The sequence below is a fragment of the Pleurodeles waltl genome, chromosome 3_1 (assembly GCF_031143425.1).
Source record: "Pleurodeles waltl isolate 20211129_DDA chromosome 3_1, aPleWal1.hap1.20221129, whole genome shotgun sequence".
Classification (NCBI taxonomy): Eukaryota; Metazoa; Chordata; class Amphibia; order Caudata; family Salamandridae; genus Pleurodeles; species Pleurodeles waltl.
In genome coordinates this window covers 1,748,115,051-1,748,137,735 of record NC_090440.1, presented here as the reverse complement: position 1 = coordinate 1,748,137,735, position 22,685 = coordinate 1,748,115,051, and the positions used below count along the sequence as shown (strand labels likewise).

Below are 22,685 nucleotides of genomic sequence, written 5' to 3'. Positions count from 1 at the left end.
CCAAAGTTGTAATAACCCCCTTATTGTTTAAAAAATAAAGGTACTTTATTATGGTAACACAACACCAAAATTTCTATAGAGGCAATACTCCCTTAGGTAATACAAAAGTAATGCACAAGATAGATACACTAGTTGTCAGAAATAGGCATAAGAATAGTTCAAAAACAGTGCAAACAGTGTAAAACACAATAGAGAATAGTGGCCATGGGGGAGCAGATACAATATATATTCAAAAAATGGAATTCGATAGTGTCACCCCCACCTAGGTAATTGAAGTGTGTAGAGGGTCGCTGGGAGTACCAGGAAAACACAAAGGTAAGTACCACAACACCCCCCAGCAACCAGGAAAGCAGGAGTTAATTACTCAAATTTCCCCAGAACACCCACTTAGAAGAAAAGAAGAGAATTGCAAAACCCAGAGATGACTACAAGAAACCAGTGGTGGATTCCTGAAGAAGAAGAGCTGTGGAAAGAGGGGACCAAGTTCAGGAGACACAATAGAGTCTAGTGGGGGAAGGAGCCCCTTCCCGCCAAGCTGGGGATAGCAGGAGTAGGTCGATGGTGAAGGAGAAGAGTCAGCACTGCAGCCCTGGAGTCGGAGTCGAGTTCCTGGAGGATGCAGGTGATGTCCCACTCCGGAAGGAAGATTGCTGTCGGGTTTGCGTGTCTGGATTCAACAAACAAGCCTTGGCACAGGCAAAACTCACAGTCGGTGGAAAGTGGTGCTGCCGGGGACCAGCAAGGCCCAGGAGGACTCAACCCAGGAGGAGGAGTCAGAAGGGGCCCTCAGCGTCACAGAGAGCCCACAGAAGCACAGGCAGCACGAACAGGAGTCCCACAGGATGGGGACAAAGAAGGTGCAAAAGGAGCCCATGCAGCACTACAAAAAGAAGTCCCACTCTGCAGAAGAGTCACTCAGGGAGCTGTGCATCGTAGGAAAGAGTGCTGGGGGCTGGAGCTACACGGAGACTGAAGACCCCTTGGAAGAAGTGCCAAAAAGCCTTTGCGGCTGCAAAAGACATTGTGCACGGGGGTACTGCCCTGCTTGGGAAGGCAAGAGCTTACCTCCACCCAAGTTAGACAGCTGGTAGAGAAGACCGTCAGGACCACTTCCAACCACCACCTGTGATGCAGGATCCACGCAGCTCAGCAGGAGACTTGATCCATGCAGCCGGTCATTGTTGCTGTAGGGAGATTCATTCTTCTTTCCTGTGCAGACTGTAGATGGGCTGTCCTCAGAGGATGCACGTCCGGGGAAATGTTGTAGAAGCTGGAAGGAGCCATGGAAACAATGTCGCAGGCAAAGTCTCCATCTTTGTTGCAGATTGTCGGGTCCTGGAGAGTCCATATGTAGTTTCTTTGGTTAAAAGTCAAAGTAAGGGATGCAGAGGACTCCTGCTGGAATCTTGCAAGCCAATTCTGAAGAACCTCCCAAAGGAGAGACCCTATATAGCCCTGAAAGGGGAGGGTTGGTCCCTTAGCTGGGTGGCCACCTATCAGGAAGGGGATCCGATATCACTTGCCTGTCCTGGCCACTCAGATGCTCCCAGAGTTCCCTGCCAACCTTGGATTCAACATGGCAAAACCCAGGGACCCTCTGGAGGAGCTCTGGGGACCACCCTTGGGGTGGTGATTGACAGCAGAGTGGTCACTCCCCTTTCCATTGTCCGGTTTCCTGCCAGAGCAGGGACTGGAGATCCCTGAACTGGTGTAGACTGGTTTATGCACAGAGGGTATCAACTGTGCCCTTCAAGCATACCAGTGGCGTGCGGAGGCTACCACTCCCAAGCCATGTAACACCTATTTCCATAGGGAGAGGGTGTAACACCCCTCTCCCAAAGGAAATCCTTTGTTCTGCATTCCAGGGCTTGAGTTTCACAAGCAACAGGAGGGCAGAAACTTGTCTGTGAGTTGGCAGCAACTGGGGCTGCCCAGAAAACCTTTAGAAGGCTGTGGAAGCAAAGCTGGGAGTCCTCTAAGGAGCCCCTGGAGTGCATGGAATCATACAGCAAATACTTGCAAAAATATTGAGGTATGATTCCAACATTTTTGATACCAAACATGTCTAGTTTTGGAGGTACCATTATGTAGCTGGACCTAGGTAATGACATATGCCCAGTATACGTGTAAAGTGGCACCCCCCCACTCACAAAGTCCAGGAAAATGGGGTCTGGAGTTTGTGGGGGTACCTCTGCTAGTGCAGGGGTGCCCTCACACACAGGTATATGCACCCTGCCCTCTGGGCTGAGAGGGCCTACCATAGGGGTGACTTATAGGAACCTGGTGCAGTGACCTATAGTGAAAACTGGTGCATGCACCCTGCTCATGCAGACTGCAAGTACCCTTTGCATGGGCTCCCTATGGGTGGCAAAATAACTGCTGCAGCCCATATGGATCCCCTGAAACTCCAATACCCTGGGTGCCTGGGTACCATATACTAGGGGTCTACATGGGGGCACCAGTATGCCAATTGTGAGATGAAATACAGAGTGTTGGGAGAGAGAGCATAATCACTAGGGTCCTGATTAGTAGGATCCCAGTGAACACAGTCAAACACACTGACATCAGGCAGAAAAAGGTGGTACCCATGCCAAGAAAGAGGGTACTTTTCTACAATAGAGGGATGTCATCAAGGAAGACCGCGTTCAAGCCTCGTGGGTTGTGCCATGAGACAGGGTCTGTGGCTGATCCGCACCTCGTGTGTCTTTGGTGTCTGGAGCGTGACCATGACCCGAAGTCGTGCTCTGAGTGTCAGGCCTTGCATCTGAAGGCTTTGAGGGAGCGGTTCCTGAACCTGATGGCAGCCTGACGCTTGACTCTGTACAAGTTGAGGTCCTAGTCGAGAGGAAATCCTGGGAGCAGTTGCAGATTCCTCTATCATCGTTGTCCCACTCCAGATTCTCAGGACAACCAGGTAAGTCGAGGCACAAGAAGAAGTTGAAGAAAGTGAAACGTTCTTCATCTTCCCCTTATCCGGCAGCCGATGAGACAAGGCAGTGTTGTTGTTCTAGGCCTCCCTCTGCAGAGCGTGCATCTGGACCGACTCTGCGTCTCCCTAGTTTCTGAATGGTAGAGTTGGACTTGTAGGGTGCTTATTTCCTTATTCCTGTCCTGCCTGCCCACAGATGTTACTTGCGATTCACAGTGGGCCATGACCACTTTCAGTTCACCTTTCCCCCCATTTGGCTTTACCAGCGCCCTTTGGGTGTTTGCCAAGTTGATGGCGGTGGTCACAGCTTATCTGCACAGATCAGGGGTTCAGTCTTCCCCTAACTTTTTGAAGGCAGACTCGCCCCAGGCTGTCACCTCCCACCCCCAGACTTTAGAGGACTTCCTGCATTTGCTGGGGTTCACTATAAACATGCCGAACACCTGACTCCCTCTCAGATGCTTCCTTTCATCAGCATTTTTCTGGACACAGCACAGTTGTGGGCTTATCCTCCCGTGCGGCGAGTCCAGGATATTCAGGCTATGATACCGATGTTTGAGACACTATCCTGGATTTCGGTGGGAATGACTCTGACGCTTCTGGGCCTCATGGCCTCCTGTCTTCTGCTAACGACACATGCCAAATGGCATATGTGGGCTCTGCAGTGGAACCTGACGGGGAATCTCTCTGACATGGTCTAGATCTTGAAGGGGACTGCGCAAGATCTGCAGTGGTGGTTAACTAACCATGATTTTGTCAGGAGCAAATCCCTCTCCCTTGCCCAACCAGATCTGACAGTAATGACAGATACGTCACTCCTGGGCGAGGGCGGGCATCTGAGAGAAGCAGAAATCAGAGGCTTCTGGTCTCAGGTGGAGTCCGGACTCCACATAAACCTGTTGAAGCTCCATGCGATCAGACTAGCATTGAAAGCATTTCTTCCCTCTCTCAAGGGGGATGTAGAGCAGGTGTTTATGGACAACAACACCATAGTACTGCAAAAAGCAGGGCGGGGTGGGGTCGTGGACCTTTTGGCAGGAGGCTCTGCGCCCCTCAACTTGGCTGGAAGACCAAGGCATTTCTCTGGTGGTCCAACATCTGAAGGACTCTCTGAACACCAGAGCAGACAAACTCAGCCGGCAATGCTTAGTTGATTACGAATGGCATATCCATCCAGACGTAGCATAAGGTCTCTTTTAGCAGTGGGGAGAGCCTTTGTTAGATCTGTTCACCTCCACAGAGAACGCGTAGTGTCAGCAGCATTGCGCGTCGGAGTTTCCAGTCCTTGACATCTGTCGGGCAGCAACATGGGCATCTCTGCATACGTTTATCAAACACTACTGCCTGGAAAGTCAGGTCCATAGGAATGGGTACTTTTTCCGTTTGGTCCTGCAGGACTTTCTAGTATGACCTTAGTTTGCAGGCCCACCTTGAGGGATGGCATTGCTTAGGTATCTATTCAAAGGTAAGGAATGTGCAACTAGATGTCTATCAGTTTGTCAAGTTACCTATCTTTGGTAACGGTTTATCAGGTAGTGACAATAACTAGTTGCAGGTTTCTCACCGATCCACCCATCCTCCTCGCTCTGCAAACTGTTTACTAGAGTCAGGGACTTCCCTTTCAGGGTCTTAATTTTGATGCACCAGTGGTCAGTGTCCTTCATGGTTGTGCACTTCTGACGTGGAAAGTCATGAAAAGAAACTGACATCAGCGCACTGAGTGGCGCCTATATAGGACCCGCACCTTCATACCCGGTGCGGATGACGCTGACAACGGACGCAGAGCTGATTCACAACACCTTACAGTGCGCAGGGGTACTGCTCGAGAAAAACCTCTGGATCCACTGCCTGACACCTGGGAATAATTCTAAGTTAAGGAATCTGCAACTAGATATTGTCTCTACCAGGTAAGGCATTACTGAAGGTAAGTAACTTGTGCGTCAGCGTGTATGGGAGAAGCCTATGGCAGCTCTGCATGTCACTTCAAGAGTGGAATGAAGTGACGTCCAGCGCTGCATATCACTTCAGTAGTGAGACGAAGTCAGGGCAGAGCTGCACAATCCCACTGATTGGTGCACGGGAGTACTACTAAAGATTTTTCCAGATTTAGGTGGTCATTCCGACTCTGGGGAACTGCCATTTGGCCGTTACGCTGTCAAAAGACCGCTGCCGGCATTCTAACCTTCCCGCTGGGCCGGCGGGCACTAACCATGTTAGCGCCCGCCGGCCCAGCAGGAAGGAGGCCTGCAACACAGAAGCCGGCTCCGAATGGAGCCGGCGGTGTTGCGGGCGTGCGACGGGTGCAGTTGCACCCGTAGCGCTTTTCACTGTCTGCTAGGCAGACAGTGAAAAGCTGGCTGGGGCCCTGTTAGGGGGCCCCAGTACACCCGTTCCCGCCAGCCTCTTCCTGGCGGTGAAAACCGCCAGAAACAGGCTAGCGGGAAGGGTGTCAGAATCCCCAGGGCAGCGCTGCTTGCAGCGCTGCCCTGGCGGATTCGCCCAGCCAGGGGAAAACCGACGGGAAACCGCCAGCCCCGGTTTTCTGACCGCGGCTTTACCGCCGCGGTCAGAATGGGCTAGGAAGCACCGCCAGCCTGTTGGCGGTGCTTCTGTCATTCGTGGCCCTGGCGGTCTTGGACCGCCAGGGTCAGAATGACCCCCTTAGTCTGATGCCTTGGGAATATTCATAAGTTGAAGAATCTGCAATTAGAGTATCCACCAGATAGAGCGTTTCCAAAGGTAAGTAACTTGTTCATCTGGACAACCACTGAATATTAGAAGGTTAACAATGGATCCCTGAAATTATGAATTAGACGTTTCATAAAAAATTGGAGACAACCACTCATCCATCGACCTAGCTGGCATGCTACATTGTCGAGTTAGCCTCACAAATGTCTAAAATTGGGAGATAGATGGGTTCCCAAATGACTTGAGGAGTACTTGGAGTAGAGTTATGTGTGCGTCCTTGTAGTGGTTAAAAATCCCTACAGATAGTCTGACTTATTTTTATTGTCAAGTTTTATGGGGATAGTAAGCAAATGAGCATTAGAATGTTAGGGATCCCTGGTAATCCTGCATCCCACTGGTCAGATGTTTCAGCTGTTTTCATGGGTCCTTATAGGGTCCACTGCTTTCTTTGGTACCTGGGCCCCTGTATGTAACATAGCACAATCTGCCCCTGTGTTTTTAAATAGCAGAGTTGGTGCTTTCATAAACATACACATGCACACACACTCATGCATATCAAAGTAACACTTGCGTCAGAGGTTGACTCATCGCTGCTTATGAACCATTTAAGTTACGTTTCATAAAACAGGAGACACACACAGATGCTTAATTGTGGTGCAAAGAAAGTAGTAGGTACATATTGTAGGTGCTATTGTGCCAGGCATGCTGTGCTTCACAGACAAAGACCATCTCTGCAAAACATCACTGCAGAAACATGCATAACACCTCTGGAGACACATGCCATATAGGAAACTTCTCTATGCATCCTGTTCATGTGACATCAGATGGAGAACTTCATGACTTTGTGCATTGGTGACACGTTGTAAACTATGGTAACCAGATGCTGAAGTACTCCTTTGTGAGTCTGTTACCCAGAATTTGTGACCTCTGGTAGCAATATCTTATGTTGCTCTGGAAGAAATGTATATTTTCCGTATCAAATACTAGTTTCCTGAAATGATTCAATTTATAGGAATGCGCTAAGAATGCCCAATGTATAGTAACCAGCTTTTTTGCTAATGTGCTAATACTGTCAAAAAGGGGGATGTATCACCCACATTGGTTGCATGAGGTGTGAGAACACATAGATGTGTGCAAGTAAGCATGCATGCTTGTACATCTCACAAACTATCTAAGCTAGGGAGGATGGTGGAAAAAAGATGATGTGAGAAATGGTTATCAATATCCTAGTTCATGTTATGTATATTCCTTTAAGGTATGACAGATGGCTACCGGAATATGTTATGTCCTCTCTCAAAACAATGTACTTTATCAAAGGGTAGTGAATTGGTAGTTCATGTCACAGTGTAATGTTTAGGCATACCGTACCCACGTGTAACCCTTGTATCTCATAATTTAGGGTATGGTTGTTAATTTCAAGACAGTACACTTACCTTTGTTCCTTCATTAATGCCTCTGTGTGGGGATGCAGTCATTATTGTTATGAATCTTCTCTATGATGACTCATCCGATGTCATTTATACTGAGTTCCAAAAAATTTGCTGTCATGCTAGTGGTATTCTATTGGCACCTAATGTTGCTTTATTGTTCCCCTGTGCACATGTAGACCTTTCTAGAAGTCAGTGCTTTGTAGGGGAGACCTCATGGGCATGTGATCATATAAATACTATTTATGTGTACATATAAAATATATATAAATATAGAGAGAATGAGAACGAAAGAGAGTTAGTGAAAGAATACATAACAGGTAACTGTGTAATGTGGTCCAATATTTCCATTGAGGAGTTCTGATGACATCATAAACCACAAGATCTGATACAGACTTCTAGCTGCAGTTTCCTTACCTTTGAATTTCCCAGGCATCAGATGTTCTGGAAACGTTTGTGTGAGCAGTACCCCTGCCTGCCGTCAAGTGGCTACATTCAGTTCCACACAGCAGCATCAGAGTCGTTGGAACTGGAAGTGATGTCATTGTCAACTATATAGGCACAACCCAGACGTGGGAACGTCACTTATTTTCTTTGTGCACCAGTTAGTGCTGATCCAGAGAACAACTACCCCTCTGTCTCCTTTTGACAGGTTTTTTCAACCTTTTGTTGGCTATTTTTTAAAGTGTCTTCTAGAAAGGCAGTTTTCAAGCCATGTGGCACCTGTCACCGCGCCATGGTGTCTCGAGCGCAACCACTACTCGAAGTCGTGCACCAGCTGCCAGGTCATGGTGCGGAAGGCTTTGTGGGATTGGTCCCTAAAGCTGCTTGCAGCCCGACAGACAGGAGCCCCAAGTCCTCTTCCTCGCACTTGAGGTCCTAGGAACACTCAGGAAAGAGGCACAAAAAGAAGTCTAAACGGACTTCAACTTCACCTCCTCCTTTGACCGACACAAAAAAGTGAGGAGCATCTGCATTCCAGGCACGGCTCTGCAGAGCTGTTGCCAGGTCGACTCCTCTCACCCCCTCCCACCCCTCACCCCCACCTCCACTGGAGCAAACCCCACTCAAATAAAGGGATTCTGTGAGGCCATGCACTGTGTATTCAAGCGGGCTCACCTCTCTGGAGCGCCTTCAGACCCCGTAGGGTCGGAGGAGGCCCAATCAGATTCCGCGCTGATGGGTCCAGGCTCGGCTCTAATAGAACCTCATGGATCTGATCTCAGATCCAGATAAGCGCTGGTCATGCCAACTCGAACTTCTCTGGTGCCGATCCTGACAGTGATGCTCCAGTGCCACCAGCGCACACCAGCGGCACCAACCCCATTTTCATACTGGACGACCCGGAGTCGGAATGGCATCAGTCGATGCAGATTCCGGCGCCAACAGGGCCCATTGGTCCTAGGTCATTGCCTGAGTTTTTCCTGGAGCATCCAGGCATAAGAGAAGAGTACAACAAGCAGGGTGGGGTGGGTTGTGGATACTTTGTCTAGAGGAACAGCAGGGCATAACCCTGGTGGTTCAACACCTGGCAGGTTCCCTAAATGCCAGAGCGGACAAACTCAGCCGTTGATGCCTAGCCGATCACGAGTGGCATCTCAATTTGGAGGTGGCACCAAGACTGTTTTAGCAATGGGGAGAGCCTTGGTTAGATCTGTTCACCTTCAAAGTGAATGCGCAATATCAGCAGTTTTGCGTGTTGGAGTTTCCGAGACGGCTATCACTCAGAGACACTTTTCATTTCAAGTAAAGTTCAGGCCTCCTATACACCTTTCCACCCTTACCACTTCTGCCTAGAATTCTCAAGAAAATCAGGAACAACAGGGCCCAAGTTATCCTTGTGGCTCTGGACTCGGCATGGAGAGCCTGGAATCCCGAGCTTCCGAAAATGAGCATCAATACTCCGATCAGGCTGCCCTTTTAGGAGGATCTTCTGTCGCAGCAGCAGGGGGGGATTTCACCCCAATCTTTCAACTGTCCGCCTCCTTGCATGGAGATTGAGTGGCGACAGTTGATAGCTTTTGACCTTCCTCGCAAAGTCTATAGCATTATCATTGCTGCCAAGCATTCCTCCACTAAAACAGTATGGGGGTCATTCTAACTTTGGCGGGCGGCGGACGCCGCCCGCCAAAGTTCCCCCAACAGAATACCGCTACGCGGTCAGGAGACCGCCGCGGTTATTCTGTGTTTCCCGCTGGGCTGGCGGGCGACCGCCAGAAGGCCGCCCGCCAGCCCAGCGGGAAACCCCTTCCCACAAGGAAGCCGGCTCCGAATGGAGCCGGCGGAGTGGGAAGGGTGCGACGGGTGCAGTAGCACCCGTCGCGATTTTCAGTGTCTGCATGGCAGACACTGAAAATCATGTAGGGGCCCTCTTACGGGGGCCCCTGCAGTGCCCATGCCATTGGCATGGGCACTGCAGGGGCCCCCAGGGGCCCCACAACACCCCTCACCGCCATCCTGTTCCTGGCGGGCAAAACTGCCAGGAACAGGATGGCGGTGAGGGGGTCGGAATCCCCATGAGGATTCCTCAGGGCAGCGGAAAACCGGCGGGAGACCGCCGGTTTTCCGTTTCTGACCGCGGCCATACCGCCGCAGTCAGAATGCCCTTGGGAGCACCGCCAGCCTGTTGGCGGTGCTCCCGCGGTCGTTGACCCTGGCGGTCAATGACCGCCAGGGTCAGAATGACCCCCTATATGTCTGCCGATGGCAAAAATGTGCAAAATATTGTACAGACCCTCTTTCTCCCTTTCTTTCTGATATTCTTCTCTTCGTTCTTACCCTAGCCCTAGTTTGGACACACATTTGTCAGTTCACATCACGGCTCTGCGCTCAGTCGTGAAAAGTAACTGACATTAGCGCACCTAGGTGGTGTCTATATAGGTGACCGCGACATCACTTCCAGCGCCAATGACGCAGACGTGCGGAACCAAACAAAGCCACCCGTTGGCATGCAGGGGTACTGCTCACGCAAAAGTTTAGAGATCCAGTCTGACGCCTGGGAAATTCAAAGTTAAGGAATCTGCAGCTAGATAAGCCTCTACCAGATAATGCATTACTGTAGGTAAGTAACTTATTCATTAGGGCCAATAACATGGTACCAGTTATTTATTTTTTATATTACCTTTTTATTTTGGGACATTTAGCTTGAAAAGGTCGTGCAGCTAGCAAAGGGCACCTCTGATGGAAATTAGAATGTGTAGGATTTCCTTACCTTTCTTAAATTGTTAATAAAAACAATAGGCAGGGTGGACTTAGGTAATCATGTGGTTGCAACCTTTACCACATTTTTATGGATTTACTGTATTTGCCACATAATTTGCAAAGTTGGCAGATTTCACCAGTCTGACTCAAGTTGACTGAGTCTGTGCTGAATAATTTGCATTTTTGCTGCATAATTTAGACAACCTTGCTGCATAATTTCTTCATCCATGCTGCATAATCCAAGTTGCCTTAACAATGTTCAAGGACTGCAAAGTGGTCGTCATTTAGATGATTTTGATTCCCCATTAAAAATATGTTTTTTAAAACAATTGCATTCTGTGCAATACAAATGTTTAATTATAGATGTAAAATGCAAGAGGCAAGGGTAGATGTTGTTCCGTTAGAAGGCTATAACAGGCATAAACTTGGAAACAAAATTAGAAAACTCACAATTTATATTGACTTCTCCAGTCAGACATTTTTATGAGCTAACAGGGAATATCTCCCACTAGAAGGTTATTGCTCACTTGACTAGATAAAAGGATACAACTTTAGCCCATCCCGGTTCTTTCAATCGAAGGATTTGCCAGACAGACAACTGATCCTTTCTTGGTTATGTTTTTTAAACACTGTTTCTGATAGAAGCTTCTAACCATAGACTCTTCACCTTAGAATATTCCCCAGGCATCAGACTGGCTATGGAAAATTATCAACAGTACCTCCGTGCGCCGGTGGGCAGTGTCTAGTGGCTCAGCTTTGACGTCATCCACGTGTGCGGAGCCCATGTAGGTGCCACCCCAGCGCACTGACATCTGTTTCTTTCTTTTCACGCCTACCTACCTCATTGGTTTTTGACCACTTGTTTAGGCCATTTGTCAATTATTTTTTAGCTTTGCTCCCAGTGTACGAGGGATATGTCCCTCAACAAGCCTACAAGATTTAAACTGTGTGAGGACTTTCACAGACAGATATCTGTTTCTAATCCCCATCTGATTTACCTATGGTGTAACCATGACTCCAGGGCCTGCGCCAACTGCAAATCGGTGCTTCCCAAGATGATTTGTGAGCAGGCGATGAAGCACCTAGCAGTGTGACAGAAGAAGGCTGTTCACTGTTCTTGGTCCTGATCCCAAGGGAGATCCTGGGCCTGTTCTCTGAGCTGATCCCACAGACGATCTTCATTCCACTGCATGCACTCCATCTGTGGGCTAGTGGCTCCTTCAAGCATCCCTTTGGGTCCCAGGGAGCTCTACAGTGGCCGGGCCCTCTAGAGCTGCTGCCGGATCCAGACTGGCACTGGCACCAACATCTGTGCTAGTTCCATGCCCCACGTCAGATCAGACTATTCTCATGGACCTCTGTGCACAGGATGATAGCCCACCGCCACCGTGGGAACCCCGGAGAACCTAGCCTTCCTACCCCAGCATCCCTTTCCCAAGATACTGGTGGGGCAGGTGTTGATGACCAAACTGGGCCAAGTGCATATCCTAGCACCCTAAAAGTTAGAGAATCAAAGAGGCTAAACACCGTTGGGAAGAGGATCTATACTTCCAGGAGGCTGACATTGTGGGCAGTGAACACCAATTGCCTCTTGGACTCATACACTGACACCTTGTGGAACTTGATTGCGCAGTTGCTATCCATGCCCCCAGAGGAGGGTCAGGCTTTTTTGAACCAGGCATTGCTAGATGGTCTGGATGCAGCAAAGCTCACCATTCTTTGTGGACTGGACACTACAACTCGCTAGGCAGGGCCAGGGCTTCAATGTTGGCACTCCGCCGCCATGCCTGGCTGAGATAAACTGGGTTTTCAGAGGATGTACAATCTTCCTTGATAGACATGCCATTGAATGGCTCATGCATATTTGGCGATAAGGCTCACACAGTTCTCAAGGGCTTTAAGGAGCGTTGGGTCACTGCTGGATCCCTAGGTCTCTCCTGGGGTTCCCAACAGCTGCACTCCTCCTTTTGCCCCTTTAATGGCCCAGGGCTTCCAAGCATACCCGCAATTCCAAATGTACTCCCCAGGCCAGCAGGCTTCCCAGTCTTTCATGGTCAGGGACACATACCACACAGAGGATGTGGCACTTAGCGCATCACATCAATCCGCATCACAGCACCACCTGCCCCAATGGCAAGCAGTAACCTCCGACAAGTAGGTGTTCCAAATTGTACAGTGGGGTTATACTCTGGAAACCCTGCAGCAATTGCCATCATCCTCAGGACATCTGATGGAGGAACATCTCTCCTTTCTAAGTCAAAAATTGCATGTGCTGTTGGCCAAAGGAACCATCAAGAGGGTGCCAGCATCAGAAGTGGGGCGTGGTTGCTATTCCTGCTACTTTCAGGTGCTGGAAAAGAACAGAGGCATCCATCCGATTCTAGATCTTCGCCCTCTCTTCATGCTTTTCTATGGAAAGAGAAATTCAAGATGCTCACTTTGGCCCCGGTCCTGTCTGTCTTGGATCCTGGAGACTGGATGGTAGCATTGGACCTCCAGGACACATATTTCCACAATCCTGTCCTGCAGGTCCACAGGCATTACCCGCATTTCATGATAGGCCAGGACTACTTACAGTTCGCTCTGCTCCCTTTTGCCTCACCTGTACCACAAAGGTGTTCACGAAAGTGATGGCAGTATTTGCAGCACATCTTGTGAAGTCAGGATTCCAGTTTCCCCTGCTTCTGTGACTGGTTGACACCCACCAGCAGACTACATTCACTAGGGTTCACTATCATCATGCTACAGTCACACCTGATTCCTTCTGAGGCGCTCACTTTCATCGGAGCCATTCTGGACACTGTGCAGTACTGTGCTTACCCTCCAGACTATAGAGTACAGGACATTCAACCTATGATCCCTGTGTTTCAGCCTCAGTCTTGTATCTCAGTGGGACTAGCTATGGGGTTGCTGGGTCTGAGGACTTTGTGCAGCCTCCTGGTGAAACATGCCAAATGGCACATGTGGGCTCTGCAGTGGGACCTGAAGTCCCAGTGGGCACAAAATCCCTTCTACCTAGTCCAGATCTTGAGGCAGACTGCAAAAAATCTACAGTGGTGGTTGACGAACCTCGTTTGGATCAGCGGCAGACCCCTCTCCCCACTCGGAGCTGACACTGGTGACTGATGCATCTGGGTTGGGGTGGCCATATGGTAGAGGTGGAGTTCAAAGTGAAATCTCAGCTCTAGATCAGCCTTCTGGAGCTAAGGGATGTCTACTTGACATTGAAATCTTCTCCCCATATCCATTGGGGAAGGCTGGATCAAGTGTTCACGGGCAACAGTGCTACCGTGTGGTATTACAACAAACAGGGCGGAGTAGGGTCTTGTGCCCTGTGCCGCAAGGTCCTACTCCTCTGGACCTGGCTGGAACATCAGGACATGTCTCTTGCCATACAACACCTGGCGGAGTCACTGAATGGCAGGGCAGATAAACTCACCTGTCGATGCCTCATGGGCTACGAATGGTGTCTGTATCCGAAGGTGCCATGAGGTCTGTTCCAAGAATGGGGAGAATCATGGCTCAGTCTGTTCTCCACATCTGACAACTTGCAGTGCCAGCAGTTTTTGTGTGGGAGTTTCCAAACTGGCTCTCGCTGGAAGACTCGTTCTGCTTACAGTGAAATATAGGACTCCTGTACTCCTTCCTGCCGATACCACTGTTACTCCAAGCTCTTAAGCAGATCAAGACTGACCAGGCCCAAGTAATCCTGGTGGCCCCAGACTCGATAGGGAGGGTTTGGTATCCAGAACTCATCAGCACGAGCATTCGTCCTTCAATCAGGCTACACTTTCGGGAGGAACTCCTGTCTCAGCAGCAGGGCATGTTCTTGCACACAGACTTGTGCACTCTTCACCTTCATACCTGGAGGTTGAGCAGTGACAGCTGGATATCTTTTATCTTCCTCCCGAAATCTCTGATGGTACTCTGGCAGCCAGACGTCCCTCAGCAAATAAAGTATACGTCTGTCTTTGGGACAAGTTTGTGTCTTGATGCTCTTCACAGCAAGTTGATCCACAAGCTGCCTCCGTGTCTGTGGTGCTGTTGTTTGTGTTATCTCTAAACCGGCAAGGCCTTGCCTTGGGGGCTGGTAAAGATTACCTGTCTGCTATCTCAGCCTTGTTTCCGTTGCCTGATCAGCCCATTGTGGCACATTTTCTTAAGTGCTTACAGCATGTGTTCCCACTTACCCCTTTTGTTATGACCCAGTGGGACCTTAATTTGGCCTTAACTTTTCTTATGTGTTCCCCTATTGAACCCATGTACAGCTGCTCTTAGAGACTTCTGACGCTTAAAGCAGCCTTTTTAGTGACAATTATGTCAGTCAGGAGGATAAGCGAGCTTCAGGCTTTTTCTGTTAATCACCTTACACAAGCTTCTAACCAGAGAAACTACTGTTTCAGACCGGGTCTCTTTCCTGTCGAAAGTATCGGCCCCTTTCCATGTTGGCCAGAACATCACACTGCTGACATTTTTCGCTTCACCTCATTCCTCCAAGGAGAAGGAGAGTCTCCATTGTTTGGACCCTAAAATAGTCCTCTCCTTTTACATTGATTGTACCTAAGTTACCTAGTGGCCAATCAGTTCTTTATTGGGTTTGCTGAAACAACGAAAGGCAAGTCAGTGCACAAAGGGAATGTCTCCTTTTGGATTGTGTGCTGCATAACAATCTGCTAAACATTGGCTAAGAAGCAGCCTCCTGAAGGCATGCAGGCTCATTCCACCAGAGCCAAAGCGGCCTCTATTGGGTTAACATGAAGTGCCTGTCCTGGATATCTGTCAGGCTCCTACTTGGATGCCACTCCACACGTTCACGAAACACTACTGCCTGGACAGTCAGGTTTTGGGCATTTTGCCCGTTTGATGCTTGAGGACTTGTTAGTTTAAGCCGGTTCGCAGATCCATCTTCTTGGAGGTATTGCTTGGTATCTGTTCTAAGGTGAGGAATCTGCAGTTAGTCTCTATCAGAAGGACAATTTACTTGCCTTCTGTAATGCTTTTTCTGATATTCTATCTAACCATAGATTCCTCACTGATCCTTCCATGTTCCCTGCTCTGCGGAGTGGGCACCCAATAGATCTTGTTTCTGCACCTCGTCACACATCATTGAGTCGTGGCTCTACATGTTTGGCACAGAAATTGTCACAAAAGAAATATTTGTCAGCTCATCCAGGTGGCTCCTATTTGGCACCGCACACATATTGTCTGAAACAGATGACATTGACACTGAGGCACTCGACACCACCTACTGGTGCGCAGAGGTACTACTCAAGATTTTCTGGATCCAGTCTAACGCCTGGGGAATATTCTAGAGTAAGGAATATGCGGTTACCAGAAAATGCATTACCAAAGGTACGTAACGTGTTATTTAATATTCTGACTAGAGCATGGAATCATAGTTTGACAGGGTTGTACTTCTGAGGTTAAGTTCCAGGCTAACAACTGCTAACATGCTCATTCTGAAACTGATTGTAATCCAGATTCAGGAGGAAACTGGAATTTTCACCTAAATCGATATTATAGGCGCATCACCAGGAAATTTGAATGGGGGAAAACTACCTACAAACAAGCAAAATGTGCAGTAATCAGTGTGCAAATGTATGATTCCACAAGTTACACCTTATTTCAAATAGGAAAGCTCAGAATGATGAGGTAATACCCCAACCAATATATACACCTTACTCTATCTGTATTTACTGAATGCTGTATTATCCCTCAAACTGAGCAACCTCTAATGAGGCCCTAAGATGTTAGCTCACTTTCATTCAGAGACTGCTTTGGGAATGGTTTACGTAAGGAATCTGCAGGAACTTTGGGCCAGATGTAGCAAGCATTTTGCATGGTGCAAACTGTGAAAATCACAGTTTGCGCCATGCAAAATGCCGTTTGCGATGCTCATTCACTATTTGCGACTCGCATCGCTATGCTAAATTGCCTTGTGACCGCGAATGCGGTCGCAAAGCAATTCGCAGTTACCACCAATGTCACACTGGTGGTTATCCATTTGCAAAGGGGACCCCTTCCCCTTTGTGAATGTTGCCAAAAAGGGTTTTTCAGAACAGGCAGTGGTCCAATGGACCACTGCCTACTCTGAGAAACCGAAACCAAATGGTTTTGTTATTTTTTTTATTTTGCAACTCGTTTTCCTTTAAGGAAAACGGGCTGCAAAATAAAAAAAAAATGCTTTATTTAAAAAGCAGTCACAGACATGGAGGTCTGCTGTCTTCAGCAGGCCACCATCTCTGTGAGTGCAGGGACTCGCTATGGGATCGCAAAATGCGACCCACCTCATTAACATTAATGAGGTGGGTCTTTGCGACCCCATAGCGACTCGTAGACGGTGTCTGAGACACCGTTCTGCATCCGATTTTGCGAATCAGAAAATGCTACATCTGGCCCTTTATCCCATAGAGAATCAAATGACAAATTCTAATGTTCTTTCTGATAGATATGAAGATTCCCACAGATTCGTGATTGCCTTCCCTCTGTGTTCCCTTGTCTGATGGTATTGCTTAGTCATTTGGAATGGTTTTTATGTTGTGTTTTTTATTTTGCTATGCCATATTTTATCTTTAGCCTCTGTTGGGCACTGACTTTACTGACACCTATATTGGATGCTCTGCATCACATCAGTTAACGACTCTCTGATCTACAACTGCAGTCATTTAGCTCCATCTGGTGCCAGTGACATGCTATTGTTTCAGAAAGTTTCTGGAGCCTGTCTGGTGACTGGGACAGGTACACATAGGCAGTCCACAGGTATCTACTTATCTATCAGAAAGTTACTGACAATAAGTAACTCGTCCATCTCTGCCCATGCACAGGATTCCGAATCTCTAAAAAACTCAGCAAGAGAGAACTCTTAATCTGTCACATTTCATGTCCACACACTTGACTTCAAGACACATGATATTGAGACATTCAGTGTCAAGGTGGTCGATGTTGAGACATAATGTGACATTGAGGGCTTATTAGACAAGAACTATTTTATGCCTCAACATTAAGGGAGACACCATGAAGATTCAATACACTCTCTACAACCAGTGAAGCCCATCTGAAAAAACACATTTTGTATCATCTCTCCCAGAAGGAAATGTGTGTTAAAGACAAGATATACTCCACAATGGTCCTCATTAGGAACAGCCTGGACTTATGTGGGAGGATACCATGGGCTTCACTTCAATTTCCAATTCCTTCCTGTATCCACACACATAAAACCAGGTATTCCAAGTTACTCAGCCCATAATAGAGAATAACATGCCGACCCGATTTTACGAGGTCAAAACCACATGTAATTCTAATTGCGTAGCTTGATCAGTAAGACTGGGGAGGGTTGTGCTTTAGGTTTTCCGACAACCAGGCTGCATCTAATGTTTAAGTACATTATGGGGCTCATTCTGAGCCCGTCGGGCGGCGGGAGCCACCCGCCTGGAGGGAGCCGCCAAATGACCGCACCGCGGTCAGAAGACCGCGGCGGCCATTCAGACATTTCCTCTGGGCCGGCGGGCGCTCTCCAAAAGAGCGCCCGCCGGCCCAGAGGAAATGCCCCTGCAACGAGGACGCCGGCTCAGAATTGAGCCGGCGTAGTTGCAGGGGTGCGACAGGTGCAGTTGCACCCGTCGCGTATTTCAGTGTCTGCTTAGCAGACACTGAAATACTTTGCGGGGCCCTCTTACGGGGGCCCCTGCAGTGCCCATGCCATTGGCATGGGCACTGCAGGGGCCCCCAGGGGCCCCGCGGCACCCCCTACCGCCATCCTGTTCATGGCGGGTTTCCCGCCATGAACAGGATGGCGGTAGGGGGTGTCTGAATCCCCATGGCGGCGGAGCGCGCTCCGCCGCCATGGAGGATTCCCCCGAGCAGCAGAAAGTCGGCGGGAGACCGCCGACTTTCCGCTTCTGACCGCGGTCAGAATGCTCGTGGGAGCACCGCCAGCCTGTTGGCGGTGCTCCCGTGGCCGCCAGGGTCAGAATGACCCCCTATATGACAATCAAGGAGCACAAGAGTGGCTTAAGGGGCAGTGGAAAGGGAGAGAAATGCGGACTGGCAGGAGTATTAAGAGAGAAAACACAATATTGTGTAAAATAATCACTATTTTGAGGACTTTCAAAAGCGAGAATGTGTGCATTTTTGTTCAGTGAGTATTTACAAATTCCTGGTGAAATCTGACTGACATCTCACAATATCCGACTGAAAGCACCTCTACCCAGGTGTTTATCAGAAACTACATTTATTGGGCTACGCCCAAATAAAGGGCCCTTTTCCAATCCCATTTACCACCTGCTCTAATTAGGTGGTAATGTGATCATAGAATTCAGTACAAGTCACAAGGCTGTTGATGAGAGGTGTGGAGGTTGTTCATGGCGACTAAAGGCTGTGGCCCGGCTGGGGTATTCCCGTGATGTTCCAGGAATCTGGTAGCTGGAGAGCTGTACAAATGCCTGCAGTCCCTGCACATGGGCTGTACCAGGGACAGGTCCAACGGTCCCAGAACCAGGATTATCAATTCTGGTAAAATTGCACCTGGTAATTCTAAAGGCGGGGCACACCAGAATCACCCAGAGCATTGTCTCCCCTCAGGAGTTCTCCCTGGGAAATTCATAATGAGGATCCAAGAGGCACCAGTTTTAAAAAGAAAACATTCTCTATTAAAAAATGAAGTGCCAAAACAACGAGCATTCCTACTGAAACAAGATCAGCCAAGTATAAAGCACGCTAAATCCAAGGGGCTTTCTTCAAGAGAACATCAAAATCTACTGTATGCTTCCTACTACCACAGTTAAGAACCACTAAAAAGAAATTGAAAATGTAATTGACATAAAAAAAAAGAAAAAACAGGAATGTTCCTTTAGATAGGCCTTCTAAAAATAAAAAAGAGTGTTTCTCTCTATAAGGTATTTAAGATTCTATGCAAGGGCAGAGACGTTTAGAGTTATTAAAAGAATAAAGATGCCTACAAAACAAGTAATCACAAATAATCAACTTTTCATTATCCATGCAGCTATTTCTTGGCTGCATGCAATATGCAATTTTTGCTCCTGTGTTGTCAGGTTATCCCACATGGAGTTAGAATGGCTGAACAGTCGTTGAAATTCCCACCTAATGTGCAATAATTTCAGGTTGGCAGAAATTGCACATTCCCTCCTGAAGCTGGCGCCGTATGACACACAGACGATGGAAAGTCGTGGCCTCCGGCGATACATCATGGAGATGCTGCCCATCACCGACTGGACGGCCGAGGCAGTGAGGCCTGCCCTTATCCTCATCCTAAAGAGATTGGATCGTATGTTCAACAAAATTCACAAGATGCCTGCTTTGAGGTGAGCAAGTTGTTTCAGAAACATGTGATCCAGGTTTCTGCTGTTGCAAGCCTTGAATAAGGGCATGTCATGTGACTGTGCAATGTTGAACAGAGTATACCAATCAAAAATATAAAGCACAACATTTCTTCTGTTTTTGGCCAAGCCAATATTTAACTGTACCCTGTACAGGGTTCTGGACAACAATAGAAGAAATGTATACCACTCAATGACACCACAACCCTGTTTAATGTACCTACGGAAGTGATTGCACTAGACAAGAATTGGTGAGATCAGTATGGTCATGATGCAGAAGCCAACTACATCAAGCACAACATGCTGTTGCAAACACAGCTTTTTGCCTTACTTGCGATAACTCAGCTTGCATTTTTACTATGCAAGACTCAATGTCCTCCATTTTTGTCAAAAAACAAAATGGTGCAAAAGGCCTGCACACTTACTCGTGAGTTAGAGAGCCTTTCAGTGGCTTGGAAATTGGACTGGTCTGGGGCAGAGTCTTCTAAAAAATTAATGTACGCATTCATGCAGTTTTACAGTCTGAACATTCTTAGTGGAGCCAGCAAAAGCTTCTGTACTGGGTTTGTGGATGGGTGACTGTCATTCATCAAATAGATTGGGGCCATCCAGATCCTTTCTGAAAAGGATCTTTCTGACTTGTGACTTCTACCAACCAGTCAACGGTTATACTTCGATGTGTATTATTCCTAGGCGGAGTGCTGTATAAATTACAACCACTTATTTAAAAAAAAGATGGCAGATTCTATGGGCAGGTAGTGGGGTTCTTTTCAGTACGAGTGTCACCATCATCCAAACTGTGTTTGGCCTTAAAATGAACATCACTTGCAGGAAAGAGTGCCTTCTTTTAGAGATTCTTGAAAGGATCGTTAAAATAGACAGCATGAGGTATAACAAAGGCCTCCACCACTCTCTGGATGTCGTCAGCTGATAAGATGGGTTTCAGTTTGTTTTGGTAAGTGCACCTTGAAGCTAAGCAATTAGACTACCAAGTGTTTGTGCTGAAAAAGGACATGTTAAATTCAGTTTTGAAGTCTAAGGCCTTTTCTAAATATCTTTGTACTCCAAAGTACAGTCCTACTTTTTCAGACTAATGCAGGGTCAATACCATCATTGAAGGTGATGAGCTAAAAAATGAACATGAGTTTGAAAGTTTGTCTGTGTGGTTCAGCTTGCGACCAAGTGATATCTACTGGCTCGAAAGCCAGCTTGCCCATGCCTCAGATCTAAAATAGCACACATTATTAAAGTAACTCTTGCAAATTATTTAGATGCAGTTTGTAGCTTTAGGTAGCAGGAGCAGTGTGCATCTTTTTGAATCCTCCTCTTGTTTCAAGGCTCCCAATTATTTCATTGGTCAGCAGTTCCAGTGCCTTCCATTGGTGAGATTCTTAATGTTTGGAAGTTGGCACTAACCACCTGAAAGTGCAGTGGTCATGCCATGAGCATCCAATTCACACTCTGAAACCAGTGAATATTACCTTTGGGGTCCATCTCCAAAGAAGAGCCAAGATTACCTTGTTCAGAAACTGTGAATAGACGTTTTGTGAAGGCCTCTCTTCCTGTTCACTTGCTTTTTTAAAAGTAGGTTCAGATAAGAGGCTGGCACATTTTACATTTAAAGACTGCTGGCTTTTGACAACTTAGACCCTTTGTTGTTTCTTCGGAAGATAATTCTTCAGCAAAATGGCAGACAAAGCTGCAAAACAAATTAATTTTTTGTGTATCTCATTTCATTTGTGACCAGAAGAACATTATACTGGAGGATCCCCACACAGTATTTATACTGTCATGACCAGAATGGTTCTTTATTTTGTCCAGGGTGGTAAATGATTAAGAAAGACCCTGTGATTACAATAGCCTACATTGTTTGAAACACCGCTGTCTCATAAATCTTCCAAACGGGACAACCCTAGGGAAGTTCTTGGGCTACATCTTCAGACTTTGGGGGTCATTCCGATCCTGGCGGTAAAATCCGCCAGGGCCGGGGACCGCGGATGCACCGCCAACAGGCTGGCGGTGCATCCCTGGGCATTTACCGCCGCGGTCAGAAACGGGAAACCGGCGGTGTACCACCGGTTTCCCGCTGCCCTGGGGAATCCTCCACGCTGCGCCGCCATGGGGATTCCGACCCCCTTACCGCCATTCTGTTCCTGGCGGTTTCGGCCGCCAGGAACAGGATGGCGGTAAGGGGTGTCGTGGGGCTCCTGGGGGCCCCTGCAGTGACCATGCCAATGGCATGGGCACTGCAGGGGCCCCCATAACAGGGCCCCACCAAGATTTTCAGTGTCTGCCATGCAGACACTGAAAATCGCAACAGGTGCAACTGCACCCGTCGCACCCTTTCCACTCCGCCGGCTCCATTCGGAGCCGGCATCCTCTTGGAAGGGGGTTTCCCGCAGGGCGGGCGGGCGGTACTTCTGGCGGTCGCCCGCCCGCCCAGCGGGAAACTCAGAATAACCGCAGCGGTCTTCTGACCGCGCAGCGGTATTCTGGCGGCTCCCGCCGGCCCTGCGGTTACCGCGGCCGGCGGGAGTCAGAATGACCCCCTTTATGTCTTGTAAATCTTTGTTGACTTCTTCACCTTCAGGACTTGCCTGTCTTCAGAGGTCATTTATGACTTCACCTTTCAAATTTACCTCTTCACACAACAAGGAGTCTTTATTGTTAAAGAAATATACATTACCAGCATCAACAATTTCATTGTTGATAAAGAGGCCATTTGCAGGTAAGAGTAGTGACTCCTGCTTAAATTTTTAGAAAGTGCTGCCAGCTACCAGCCTTCTCTGCTGTCAATGCCCTGCTATAAAGTAGAGTGATAGACAGGAAAAGACAGAGAATACATAGCAATAGCCTCACAAATCTCCCCCTTTTGACCATGCGATAAGCAATCTAAATGTGTTTATCAGCTAAAGACAGTCTGCAGTCGCATTTGGTCTGAGGGCATCCCCTTCATTACAGTTGTGAAATATTTGTCTTTTAATGCAAGTGGACATCAATGATGAGATATGTGCCCCTTTCCTGATAGTTTCAAATGACTTGAACTTTTCCTCTAGTTTCACTTTACTGTCCACTGCCCATACTTCAAATTATGCAGTTCTCCCA

At 48.0% G+C, this 22,685-nt stretch overlaps 1 protein-coding gene across 1 annotated transcript in view; it reads left to right on the top strand.

Moving 5' to 3' along the window:
- Nucleotides 1-22,685, top strand: part of UNC80 (unc-80 homolog, NALCN channel complex subunit) — a 2,774,722-nt gene that overhangs the window by 2,134,679 nt on the left and 617,358 nt on the right. Inside the window, exon 50 of the mRNA XM_069225668.1 lies at nucleotides 19,365-19,565. Coding sequence (XP_069081769.1) covers nucleotides 19,365-19,565 — 201 coding nt within the window. The remainder of the gene's footprint in view (nucleotides 1-19,364; nucleotides 19,566-22,685) is intronic.